Consider the following 14,905-nt stretch of genomic DNA (forward strand, 5'->3'; position numbering starts at 1 on the left):
TTGCAGCCCGTCACCAAAACAATGCATCAAAGGGAAAGTGACCAGAAAGAAGTGAGTGAATAAAATTCTCAATTTCTCAAAAGCAATGAATGATGCCCATTCCGTTGCTGCTGGTACCTTTGCATGAAAAACAACATCTTATCGATGATTGTATCACTCTTTTGACGGCTGAGTGGCCACGATGTAAAGCAACACGGTAAATCTGTATTTTGTATAAATTTATAATTGCATTCAAAAAACATGTAAAGATGTATAACAATTAAAGGGGGGTAACCCTATTGGTTTTGGATATGGATTGTCTTTAAAATTACATAATAATATCAAATATCTCCCCTTTATGCTGCTTTGTGAAAAACGAGAGCATTTTCAGCGTAAATGTGAATAAATAGCCAAATTTGCAATCCAATACCTTGTATACGTGAATTGCATTCTGGGTAGGCATGCAACAACAACAATTCCCGTTCAGTATGATTTAATGCTGACATGCTGCAATGCCCGGCCCGTATTGAACGGAAATTTGTTTTTTTTTTTTTTTTGTTTTTTCGTAACGTTTCAGAAAAAAAGGAAACAAAATATATTTCCCCTTGCAATATGTACATTTCAAATGAATATAAAAAAGTTTGAGTTAAAAATGGAGAGGAAAAAAACCTTCCGATACCGGGTTTTGAACCGGGTACCTCTCGGGTAAAAGAATGGCGCGCTAGCCAATTGAGCTATTTCACCAACTGAAATAATCAAGGAATTGTTTTAATTATATACGGCGGACCGTCTCCTCAGCACTTAGCGTAGTCTCCTACACAGCCAGTTTGCGTCGGTCTGACACTCGTCGATCCTCGTGATAGCCACATACAGTCTGGGCGAGACTACACTTAGCGTAGTTTGCTTTTTTTCTCTTCCCATGATCCGAAGAAATTTTTATTGTTTACAAACTGGTAACCTGTAAAACCGCTGTGATTCATGATTTCTCGAAATACATCGACTTGGAGCGTCAAATTTCAGGATAGTAATGAGAAAAATAGTATCTATTATGTGATACCAAAACCTCATCAACAATGAAAAAAATCGGGGATGATGCTGTCGATCGGGTTACGGACCTTTAACATAATGCATAAGTTTATATGTCCACTTTAAAAAAAGTTTAAGCTTAGGGACCGTTCACAAACACTTCTTAGGTGGGCCTGATTGATGCTAAAAAGGGGGGCCTGACATTTTTGACCCTCCTAAGGGGGGGCTGAAAAAATGATAAAAATTTTAAAATTGAGTTTATATGCTTTTCTATGGGGTTAAAGGAGGATTTCGTGATCCTAGCATCCTCTTTTTATGACATTTTTCAGTAGATATCCACGAAAAAAGCTTACTCCCAAAATTTCAGTTGATTCTGATTTTGCGTTTGCTAGTTATGCATGATTATGCATATTACATGTACGGCTCCATAGGCCACTGTTGTAATTCAAATTTGACGATATTTTTGCTAAACGAATTAATCTGCAAGAAATATTTGGTACATAAACATTATGTAGCCAGAGGTTTCCAGTGGTATAAAAATCTCAACTTTTTGGAGAAAAGTGGGGGATGAGGCTGTGGATCACGAAATGCCCTTTTAATTGACCCATAATTTCATGTCAAAAAGGGGGGGGGCTGAAATTTTTGAGGTCTGCAAAGTGCAAAGGGGGGGGGCCAAAAAAAATTTCACGATGATTTTGTTTTTGCATCAGGCCCCCCTAACAAGTGTTTGTGAACGGTCCCTTACTAGTACTACATCATTGTAGGCTATATCTAGGTATGCCAGGTGAATTCAAAGTTGCCATCAAACTGCATCATTTTATACCCTTGAGTAAAGAAAGCCAAAACTGAAAACCGTTTTGTCATAGCACTTTCCGTACCAAAGTTACATCTTGTCAAAGATTGACTTTTATCAAAAATATTCAGCCAATATTTAATGCATCAATTAAAAAACAAAACAGCAGTCTCATGATAGTGCAGATTTTCTATGTGGAACTGCTGTCAAAATCCCTCTAAAATTCCATGTGCGATTGTCTCATCACCAAAAAAAATCATATATTTCTAAAAGGTCAAGTGAAGTATAAACAACATATTTATGTAGGTTTCCTAAAACCAACAAATTCTTACTCCCCTCCCTCCCCACCCAATTTGCAAACTCACTGTAAATGCCTCATTTTGCAAACCATAAATATATTCAATGCAAGTATAGCTAGCAGGAAATTTTCAGGTGGTGGCCGCATTGCATTCTCTAAATTCAGTAAATTTTCATCGTCAACCGTGTAATTGAATGGGATTATTTTGAAATTTTAAAACGCTTGAAATATCACAAACAAATAGGCTTATGTTGATAAATAATATAAATACAAGATAAAACCGTTGGGGTTCGATAATGAACCCCACAAAACTAACCGACTGTATTGGAAAATGCCATACGGCCAGGCGGTTTCACAAGTTGCCGGCTTGATCATGTAATCCGCCGCCTGGAAATTTTAGCATATTTGAAAGTTTAATCTGTGCCTTCTTAGGGGTGCCCCATAAAGGTGTGCCATAAATCACTTTCCTATGCCAAAAATTGCTTGCCAAAAAACTTTCCCCCAATAATTTTACCATTCCCAGGCTCATAATTGCTGCACATCTTCAGTCCCCCATACAATTCTTCTACTAGTTTAATATTCAAATTTGCTCTTTATTTTCTTTCAAATTTCACATGAGTACAGGTTGCATGAGCTGGAGAGTAAATCATGCCCAGGTCTTCCTTGTTCTCTGGTCTTGCTAGAAACCAACCAAGATGGCAGAGAGTTCATTGTTGGTCACTGCCGGGCTGTACGTGTTGCTAATCACAAAGACTCCATATATCTGGAATCAGGTAAATATAGGGGATAACAACTAGGGGTGTCAACGTTTACATGTTTAACTGACTGCAAATGCATTATCCATTGAGGAAAATCACTGACCGTTTCAACATAAAAAAATAAATAATAATAAGGCCTATTTTTTAATCAAACCAAGACTGATCCTAGCATTTAGCTCTAGGTACAGAGACACTCCAAAACCGAAAAGAAAAAAAACTTAATAGAACAAAATATGATAACAAGACATAAGCTCATTTCTTGTCCCTTCAAAACAAGCCAGGGTCTGATTATGATTGCCAAGAGTCATTTGGGTATGGGGGTATGAACACACGCAAAATGTTGACTTAAATTGTTAATTGTTGACCCCCCAATTTTTTTTCACCAGGGTGCAGGAGATTTAAAAAATGCACTTGCTTCTTTACTTTTTTTGTCAGTGGTACTGGGTTTGACTTCTTGGTGGCAGGGGCGGAAGGAAGACTGTCCACTTCTAAAAGTCTTTGCTTTTTAAAAAAAAATCACTATGGAAAGAATGATTATGTTAAATCAGGTGGTTATTATAAAAAAAAGGTGGGGCAAAAATGAAAAGATGTCAGTATGAAGCTGCAGTGGACAGTGCTTTTTAATTGAGCCATCAAAATGTTGTCAAAAGGTATATATCAACTTGGGGTGTATCCTCGTGTTGCACAATTTCATCTGTGTTCTTTCAAGGGTTTTCTAGTATTGACAAATTGGTTCACCACCTGAGTAACATATTTTGTTCTGAATCTCAACTTTGCATATAACTGATTTTTAATTCCAGCTGCAATTTCATCAGATTTTCGAGGTAAAGGATATGGAAAAAGGCTATTTATGATTGTGGAAGATTATTTTAGAGATAAGGGTTTCCAGGCTATCTTTGTAGTGACTGAAGTGTTCACAGACCAAGCCAATATTTCAAAACCACTCTTTGAGAAGATGGGATATGAGTATTGTGATAAAAATGTTCAGCCTCAAGGAGCAACGGTAAGTTACTTGTTTGTTTATGTGTGGTACAATGAAGTATAAAATATTGCTATTTAGTTTTTGCAGAATACTCTCTAATTTCAAGGTTTGTGTATAATTATGACAATTAAAGTTTGAGTAAAGCACACAAACTGCTTTTGCAAAATAACCAAAATGATTCATATGACTTACTAGTATGTACTCGACAAAAGGTCCACACAGAGGCATAGCGTGGGTCATCATATTGGGGGCGGGGGGCACCGACCATGATTTTGGCAATTTTCGGAAGTCCTATGGGATTTTGTAAATTTGGCAATTGCTTGGGGGGGGGGGGAGCACATGCCCCCTGTGCTCCTATGACGCTATGCCAGTGGGTCCACATTCAGGTAGCAGCTTACTCCTTGGCTAATTTTTTTAAATGTGTGTTTCGGGGTATGTAGCAGTGTCATTGCAAGGAGAGGGTGGCTGCTCCCCCATCTTGCACCCCTTCTTGCATGCCTCCTCTATGACATGCTGCCTGATGCTGGGCACTATGATAGATTTTGTAGGCCTTTTAAAAAACCATTTTGGATCATTTTCATTAGATTCCCCCCAAGTCACCTTGCATCGTTTGGCCCCTCTGGAAAAATTCCTGGCTATATAGCCACTGGTATGTAGGAATGTGTAATTGTATTATGTATTGTGGGTGGGGAGTGGTGGTATGGGGGTGTTTTTGTGTGTATGTCTATTTGTGTATAAATGCCAAATGGAGCAGTTCATTGTCTTTGCAGAAAAGTTTTATCATCCAAACTGAGGACAACAGATAAAATTCATGGTGATAGTGGAACATTGCCCCATAAATGGTCATAGTGCTTTTCTTTCTTGATCCACCTCCTCAGTCCATGTATCTTTATGTGGCAGGCCTACGAAATCCACGGTATCGTGGTACCGGCGTTCCCAGAAAAAAATTCATAGTCGCAGAAAAAAACAAGACGGCAAAAATATTTTGAAATATCCTAATCTTTTAATACAATTTTCCTGCAGATCTTAAAAATATTCTGTTGAAACCACCTCTTGTAAAATACATTTCCGCGAACTTTGAGGATAACTGATCAATAAAATTGAACGACGAACGACAGTCGAACGTGAGGAATATTTGTAAACAAAATATGAAAATAAACAGATGCCTTTTAATTGGTTGATTTTAAATTTTGTATGACTGTAGTCTCTAACGCTGCTGCATCAACAGGAGCTCCAGACAGCCCAGACGATCATATACACCGCTGGGATCCCAGAAAGTAAATAATTAAAATTAATGCGGACTGTCAACTTGTTTTTCAAGGGTTCATACCACTAAATCCTCGATATAGTCCCAACTTTGTAAAAAAATTGTGCAAAAGCGGTACAATATTAACAATTTTAGTATTGAAAATCATGTTTGCTGGAACTTGCGAATGTGATCTCTACAAATTTGAAATGAAAACACGACAATTTGAGTGATATTTACGATTATGTGCGCATGAACAGACGAGGTCAAAACATGGTTAGCAGTCGGATGCCACACAGGGAAATCTGGCCTTTTTATATATATCGCTTATTTTCTCAAAAAGTAGACCTAAATTCCATAAGAAATTCATCAGGATTATCCATAATTCATAATTTGCCAATGTTGTTGTGTACAAAATCAAAAGTATTTTGGTATAAAGATCTTAAACAAAGGCCTACCTCAATGTCGTTTCGTACTACACCGTAGTACTTTCTCAAATTGACTGCATCAACTCTGACACTCCTCGTCTGTTTCCTGGAACTTGGCGTTGGTTCTAGAATACGAAGACACATTAAGGAAGCCATCTTGATCCGGCAAAAGGGGCCAACACTCTCAACCGAAACGAGGGCAACCACTTCCTACCCCACATTTATGACCAATTAATCCACTCTAAAACGCCACCAACGTAAAGTTCCAACAGGAAACAGACGAGCAGTAGTACGAAACGTTATTGAGGTATGTTTAAGATCTTTATACCGAACACGATGCAGTCATGTCTACAGTAGAATTCACCACGACCTTTGCAGAACCCCATTAAAAGCTATTAAACCAAGATAACACTAACTGAAAACAGCTCAACTATGTTAAATCAGATCTTCTCTGGTTAAATCCACACTACACATGTTTCTGTTTTAGCAAACGCAAGGTAACAATACTATGTGGGCCTTTGTTCACGAAATGAGACAATAGTGTGCATATTGTTAACCAGCATTCTTGAAAATGAGAAACATAATGGTTGTAGACCGTAACATGGTTTGGAAATAATTTCTTTTTGGTGTTATCTGTAATTTACATATCCTTCCTAAAACACCAAAGTGCGAATATTTCCAAACACCTACAAAACCATATTTTCTAGAATTTCAGAGAATACTTTAAATATTGGCCGGTTATTTTTCACACAGTGACGTTAACTATGCAATGTCCTATTACCTATAACATACACTAAAACACCAAAGTGCGAATATTTCCAAACACCTAAATTAGCTAAACATTTAGGACATGTCACTGTGTGAACAAAACTATATTTAAAGTATTCTCTGAAATTCTAGAAAATATAGTTTTGTAACATGTCCTAAATTTTTAGGTGTTTGGAAATATTCGCACTTTGGTGTTTTAGTGTATGTTATAGGTAATAGGACATTGCCTAGTTAACGTCACTGTGTGAAAAATAACCGGCCAATATTGAAAAAATTCTCTGAAATTCTAGAAAATATAGTTTTGTGACGTTAACTAGGCAATGGCCTATACTTCTAACATACACTATTTGTAGAGGTCACACGTCAATGGTGAGAGCACTGTGTATTGTGTATAGGAAAACAGACAGTAACTGCAGTATGAATACTTTTGGTTTGTGCCGTAATTTTTAATAAGATTTTATTTAAAAATATATCTTACATTGATCGTATTCGCTACAGTAAAGAAAAATTTAAGGTTTGAAGTGTCAATAAAATTAGTGTCTGATTAGCCCCCAAAAGAAACAAATATCAGTCTGTTGAAGAGACTCGCGAAGTTTGACAGGGGACGAGAATCAAGGGTCAAGAACAAAAATAATAAATAACGGTCTCAGATCATTATTCTTTTTAAACAAATTATCTGTTTTCATAAATTAAATTGACTTGGTGAGAGCTTGGCAACATGCCGAAAACAAATATTTACCCACCCAAAAATCTGAAAAATAAGGTCAAGTTTTTTTTTTTCATATCTGAATTTTCAGATGTTTGGTATAAATTTTTGCAACCTGCTTGTAATTCGTACAACGGCTGGCCCCACACCACTCCACGCCATATATAAATTCTCCCAGTCACATCTCCTCAATATGAAATTTTTAAAAAAAGTAAAATTAAATTTGGCCGAGGCGGGGTTCGAACTCACGGCACACCGCTTTGGACACACTATGAACCCAGCGCCTTAGACCACTCGGCCACTTGTCTTGTTAGTATCCATTTGAAACTTATTTGAAGATATAATCGCAACTTCAACATAGGCCTACCACGTGACAAGCAAAGGCAGAAAACGTACCATATTTTGGAATTTTATTTGCCTAAAAACATTAATATTTATTAATAGCGCTCAATTGTTGTTAACTGCGTGTTCCATATATAAAAAAAATCCAACAATAAACATGATAAATGGGCGTCTATATGGACAATACTATACATTATACCGATTTTGACACGTGCTCGTGTCTCAGTACATTTCCATGGTCAGTAAAATACTATAGAGGAACCTACCATTTTTCTTGTATACACGTTCGATGTTTTGATCAAGTATGTAAATAATCGACATTAGACCCCAAATGTTTTTTCAGGAAATAAAAGATTAGATTACCATAAAAACGAAACAGCAAGCGTTTCTAAAATGCAGTATGGCGAAATGTGGTGTAGGCTGGCCCATGCCTGGATCCCGCTGGGGCTTCGGCCCTGGACCCACCCGTTTCCGCTGCCCTGTTATGTGGTAACCACAGAATTAGAATAGAAGAACAGGGACTTGACCGCCATCTTGATACAGGCATGGAACAAAAATTGGGGGTATTCTGTTTCCCTCTGAATACTATTTAGGCATTCGTTGTCGTGCAAGTATTCTGTGGGTATTCTTGCACCATCGGCAAGGACCTGAATACCCCCAATTTTCTCCCCATAGCTGATGGTGCTATTGTATGTGGTGGTATTTAGGGAGTCCTGGTTCCCCTTCACTAATTCTGTGGTGGTGACCAAGCAAGCAAATAAAACCAAAATACTGACTACTTGCATATTATTGTAAGAGACCAGAAATGGGCTGACTATTAATTGGTATCATGATTCCATTGTCTTAGGAATCATGGTACTAATTACCAATGAAGACCCAAATCATAAACAGATTAAGAGTCATGAATAATTGATAAGCTTGCTAGGTAGCACCAACATTCTAAGTGGACAAACTAAGAAGGCCAGCAGTGCTAACCACTTCATTATCATATGAATGATCACTTAAGATCAGTCTAAATAACCAGTCGTGATTCCTCATGATATGAGCAAAGAGGTAGTCAGACCTCCCAAAACATCATGATAATGTGTTTACCAACAATCATCTTAAGTGGCCTCTTATCATATTAATGAGAGAATAATAATATAAACTTAGTTTGGAAACGCCCAGAGAGTTGGGGCTGCTTAGAAGATCTAGGGCAGTCGATCTCTGATCTCAGGACTGGACACACTCTTACCAATGAGCCTCTCTACTAACAAGAATGGTTACTTCATTAAAAGACATTAATAAATATATCTTGAGTCTTTGACTTTGATCATTGCCTGATGAACCCATGCACGTTGATAGGGAAAACCACCCTTCAACATTATTCCTTGTTTTATTTCAGATGTTAAGAACATCTCCTCTGCCACCAGCCTTGAACATATCGCTACAGGGTTATGAGAAGTACTATTTCAAAGCACCACCAAAAGAAGAGTGGAAAGAGATATTTGCTGCACACAACATACAGACAGATGTGGAAATTTCAGACAGTGAATTTGCTGGTATAATACCAGACTATGCCATAGACTTACTGGGAGTTATTGCATGGATGAGAAAAACTTTATAAAACTGAACTTAATTTGGAAAATAGACTATTGTTTATTTTTTGAACAGCAAATTTGCTGGTATTATACCAGACAGGGTCATAGACTTACTGGGAGTTATAGCATGGATGAGAAAAACTTTATAAAACTGAACTTAATTTGGAAGAGACTAATGTTGATATTTTGAACAGCAAATTTGCTGGTATTATACCAGACAGGGTCATAGACTTACTGGGAGTTATTGCATGGATGAGAAAAACTTTATAAAACTGAACTTAATTTGGAAAATAGACTATTGTTTATTTTTTGAACAGCAAATTTGCTTGTATTATACCAGACAGGGTCATAGACTTACTGGGAGTTATAGCATGGATGAGAAAAACTTTATAAAACTGAACTTAATTTGGAAGAGACTAATGTTGATATTCTGAACAGCAAATTTGCTGGTATTATACCAGACAGGGTCATAGACTTACTGGGAGTTATAGCATGGATGAGAAAAACTTTATAAAACTGAACTTAATTTGGAAGAGACTAATGTTGATATTTTGAACACAAATTTGCTGGTATTATACCAGACAGGGCCATAGACTTACTGGCAGTTATAGCATGGATGAGAAAAACTTTATAAAACTGAACTTAATTTGGAAGAGACTAATGTTGATATTTTGAACAGCAAATTTGCTGGTATTATACCAGACAGGGTCATAGACTTACTGGGAGTAATAGCATGGATGAGAAAGACTTCATAACACTGAATGCATTGGAGAAGAGACATATGTTAAAGAGGAAGCCCCACCAGAGCAGTTCTTCTGGGGTGAACCAGACATACCTGGTTATCAAATTAATCAATGACAAGGTTATCTCTGAATTTGATTGATGCTAATTGATGCAATAACATTAAAACATCAATTAGCACAGTCTGTTAACCTTGTCACTGATTAATTTGATAACCAGACAGGTTTGGTTTACACCAGAAGAACTGCTTTGGTAGGGCTTCCTCTTTAACATATTGAACAGTGACTTTGCTGGTATACACCAGACTGTGTTGTAGACTACACATTGTGGTACTTTTAGTTATATTATGGATGAGAATTAAACACTGCATGATTATACATATCCGAATTAAATTTGTAGCAGAGATATATATTGGGATATTTCAGACAACAAATTTGCTGGTACAATACCAGACTATGCCATGGATTTTTTTATACATGTAGCATCGATGAGAACAACTTTATAAAACTAAACTTAATTTGGAAAAAAAGACTTATATAATGCTGATATTTTGAACAGGGACTTTGCTGGTATAATACCAGACTATGCCATAGACTTATAGCATGGATGAGAAAAACTTTATAAAACTAAAACTAAATTTGGAAAATAGATATTTTGAACAGTGACTTTGCTGGTATAATACTAGACTGTGCTATAGACTACTTACTACTACGTATATTGTGGTACTTTTAGAGTTATATTATAAATGAGAAAAACTTTATCATGTTTATAAATATCCAAAAAAAATTTGTAGAAGAAACATATATGGGGATATTTCAGGCAACGAATTTGCTGGTACTACCAGACTGGGCTATAGACTTGGAGTTATAGCATGGATAATAAAAATTTCATAAAACTGAGCTAAATTTGCAGAACCAGAAAGTGTAATATTTCAGTTTTTCTGTCAATTTTGGTTCTCCATGTTAGCTTCCCGGGGGAGGGGGGGTACTCAAGTTTGGTTTTGGTAGGGACGTGCCGCTGAGATTTTGGAAGTGGACCCATAAATATACCAATTTTTCAAGAAATTTGGACCCATTGATATACCAAAAGTCAAAATTTTCGGCCGAATTTAACCAAAATTGTCTTAGTTTTTACAAATTTTCCCAAAATTTTGGGAAAATGTTTGCAGATTAAGGAAAAAATGGGATGTTTTTCGAAAAAATTGAGAACATTTTGAAAAAAGGACCCATTCATATACCAAAAATAGGCTTTGAAAAAGGGGGCATTGATATACCAGAAGGCCGAAAATGCTACCCATGTTTGCGGCACGTCCCCGTATGGTCATTTGTACTGAGTACCCCCCCCCTCCCCGGGTTAGCTTATGTTCTGGAGATCTGCAAAGTAAGTACAGCAGTGGTGTTGCCAAGGGGGAGGTGGAGCTTCCCCCCTGTGAAACATCTTCCACCCCTGCGGGATGCTGGCCCCCAAAATGTTTTAAGATTTTTAACCCATTTTGGACAGCTTTTTTATAATTCCCCTGAAAGTCATCCTGTACCCGGGGGCACTCCAACTTTGGAGGTGACGCGTATGTAGGGCTGTTAAGACCCCTTTTTCAGCATCGCTGTCACCCAAAGACCCATATTTTTTTTCCATTTGGTCTGTCACCCAAAGACCCTTATAAGTTCAATTTGAACAGCAACTTTCATTTATCACTGATTTTGGTACTTATTTTGAAAAAATAAAGAAATTTGAAGCCATTTAGAACTAGAAATTTGATTTTCGAGGTTTTTGTGGCGCTGTTTTGGTTCTCACCCAAAGATTCCATTTAAAAAAAGGTCATGTTCTCACCCAATGACCCCATATTTTTTACATTTTGCTCTCACCGAATGCCAAAAATCATGCTCTCACCCAATGACCCCATATTTTTTACATGTTGCTCTCACGAATGCCCCTTAGTGCTAACGCCAGCCCTACACCTATATCCATTTCAAATTGAAGTGCCCCCCGGCCTGTACCCCTCTTAGCTCACCTCTGAAAAAAAAATCTGGCTACACTACTAGTACACCGTAAACTTTTATAGTACGAAAGTGTCACTGAAGTTTATTAAATTATATTATTCTGATGTGTGAAAAACTGTGCCTTCTAATTTTATAAAAACATCAACCTGACATTTACAAGTAGTTTATGGTGTTTGACCGAATTAGTACCCCTCCACTAAATAAGTTCCCCCACACAGAATTGTTCAAGTGACAACTGTCGAATAGCACCTCCATTTGATGCACATACACAAATGTGACATGGTATATCGAAAGCAGACACTTTTGGGCAGGATCATAAATTGAGGAAAGCAGCGTTTTGGAGCAAAATATCTCTTTATTTTAGATATGTAAAAACCTGTCTGTTTTTGACATACACGTCACAAATATACATCCAATAAAATACTTGTTTAGGGTCTGTTTTGAAAGTTAATGCATGAGCATGATGATGATGATGTGGATAATCCATCTCGGAATAAAACTGCCCCCCCCCCCAGATGTAAACTTGTAAAATTATATTAAAAAGTTGTCAAGAGATCATGACAAAAACAATGTATAAACACAAAATTAATACCAAAATTGGTGTTTGAAGACACTGGGGGGGGGGGGGGAGGAGGATGGGCCTCAAGTTTGGTTTGGGGAGGCATGTGTCTTTGAGAATTTGAAAGTGAAGTGATCAATCCATATTCTATCGGTCCGTGCCACGTCACTTCCGGTTGATGATGCGACTCACGGTCGAGTGAAAACAAGTCCCTGATTCGATTTTTGTTGATGATTTCTGTCATTGGTGTTATGTAAATTTTGATGGCAAATAGTCAGTGGAATCAAACTACCGTTTCTAAGTCTTCAGAGTGGAAGAAACTTACTTGATTTACCGTTTATATACTGACAAATTTAAAATTAAATTCCATGGTCGAGTGTTGTTTTTTCCGAAATTGAATATCACTCCAGCAACATCGCTATGTAGCCTCCTTCACAGCCGGTTTCTGTTGTTCATAACAAACCTTGAGCCACATGCAGATTGGGCCCGAGACTAGAGATAGCCCGGATGTTGGACCGACAGAATACCAATTTTCCCAGAAATTTGGACCCACTGCTATAGTCATAATTGTTGGCCATATTTAATGCAAATTGTTTATTATTTTTACTACTTTTCCCAATTTGTTGGACATTTTGGCAACAGTTATGCAAAATTTGGGGTACTTTTTTGGGGGAAATTAGGAAGAAAAAAAAAGACCCATTCATATACCAAAAATATAGAGTAACCCCTGAGTAAGGCACAGGGAACCATGGCGTGAGAAAAGTGGTATACATATCAGTCATTGTGTGTTGTATTATATTTATTAAATTCAACAATTGGCAGCCATTGAATTATTATTCAAGATACAAATTACACGATTACAAGATGACATTTATGAAACGTGTTTAATAATAAAAATGATTTTTTTTTACAAACATTTATACAAGATGGCATATATCGCACACATAGAATTGGCACTTACCATAAAAATTAATTCATACAAAAATACATACAAACAATATGATTGCACCGAAACTGCATGGGAAAAAAATCATGACCGGAGATGGGTGGAATTATTTTAAAAGCTTAGAAATTGGAGCAGGCTATTTTGGAATCTGTGTTCTGAATTTGAATGAGCCGCTTGTGGGCAAAAGTAGCTATATTCACAGACTGGGAACCATGATGAGAACCTATGAAACATAGTTACATGCCTTTCTGACAAACTCCATATAATAGGTCTGGTCTGCCTTCATGCAGAGATTGGAGTTCAAGAATTGCCAAGGCGTCTGCATACGTGGTATACTTGGTACCCGGCAGGCCCGTACGCAGGGGGGGGGGGGGTGCGACCGCACCTCCCCAAATTTGCAAAACTGTGTACAAAAAGTCCCAAAATTTCAGGTTTTTTACGCTTTTTTGGTCAAAAAAGGTCCAAATTTGGGGAAGAAAGTCCACTTTTCACAAAATCGCCCCCCCTGGAAAAAAAAGTCCACTTTTTCCAAATCAGCACCCCCCAAAAAAATCCTGCGTACGGGCTTGGTACCCGGGATGTATTTGCAAACACGTTTCTGGATGTTCTCAATTTGATTCACCTGCCTGCGAGTAAGGCTTTATGTGCCAATGTAATTCATCCCTGTGGTGGTACATATCTTTTTAAAGGGATTTTTATTTAAACTTGCTGCTTTCTTTTCGTTTCAACCACAGAGTAACATGTTTTTTAAATTAATCTTTACACAGATCTTTACACATACGTTGATAAATGTTGTTGTAAAAATGCAACGTTTTATAAAAGAATTTCATACTTATCCACGATTTCATATGAAAGTTGTCTTCATTAGAGAATACAATTTGAAATGTTGTTATAGAAATACAAAGTTAATAAAAGAATCAAATTCTATGTAATGTATAAGTTATCTTCATTTAATACAGAATACATACTCGATAAGTGTAAGGCACATGTGTGTATATCACATTACATTCACTAGTAAGGCATAAAGTAGGCTACAATATATACAAATGTTCAGTCAGTTTATCATATTATTCAAGTAACATATATGCAGCAAACACAAAAATGTTTTTAAAATGTCTGTGTAATAAACACGCTTTAGTTTTTGGTCAAAACGTTTTAATGTAATAACATTTCAATGTCGGAATAAAAAACATTTGAAAACATTTTTTGGAACCATTTTATATTAATAAACACTAGAACAACATTTGAATTTTTTTATTAAAATGTTGCTGCAAAATACCGTAAACGTTCGCCTAATGGCGCTTTTGGATTCTTAGAAATGTGAGAGCGCCATCCTTGTAAAATCTCAACAGCATTAAGGATACGTGTATGTTAAATTGAGCAACCTGGACATAATACCTCAGAAAAAATATCGTGACATGACCCAATACTTTAGGTCACTAGGTTAGTTGCTAGAGCAGCAAATGTTTTGGGGTTTCTTCAGGTATTCTTTCTCAAAGTGCCATTGGACTTAATTTGTAAATCGATTCATACGTTATACCTCATTTTGGTAAATCTTTTTATAACATTGTAATTTCTTCATATTTTTTTAATATTCTTCAGTTCAAAATTACACCCTTCTATTGTCTGACCGGTTAGCTCAGTCTGTAGAGGGTGCGCCTTGAATGGTGAATGGTACTGGTTCGAATCTTGATTTCTGCCCCCACTTTTATGTGAAGAAGGGTCAAGAAATGTTTTTGGATTTGTCCCCATTTTA

The 14,905-nt window shown here is 36.9% G+C and overlaps 1 protein-coding gene across 1 annotated transcript; it reads left to right on the top strand.

Annotated features, from left to right (window-relative positions):
* On the top strand, nucleotides 1-10,546 carry LOC140164298 (N-alpha-acetyltransferase 80-like). Its single transcript, XM_072187570.1, has 4 exons — nucleotides 1-196; nucleotides 2,721-2,869; nucleotides 3,655-3,857; nucleotides 8,711-10,546. The coding sequence occupies exons 1-4, from the start codon at nucleotides 90-92 to the stop codon at nucleotides 8,930-8,932; spliced, it is 681 nt and encodes a 226-aa protein (XP_072043671.1). The 5' UTR covers nucleotides 1-89; the 3' UTR covers nucleotides 8,933-10,546.
* The last annotated feature ends 4,359 nt before the right edge of the window (nucleotides 10,547-14,905 follow it).

The sequence above is a fragment of the Amphiura filiformis genome, chromosome 11, assembly GCF_039555335.1.
Source record: "Amphiura filiformis chromosome 11, Afil_fr2py, whole genome shotgun sequence".
Lineage (NCBI taxonomy): Eukaryota > Metazoa > Echinodermata > Ophiuroidea > Amphilepidida > Amphiuridae > Amphiura > Amphiura filiformis.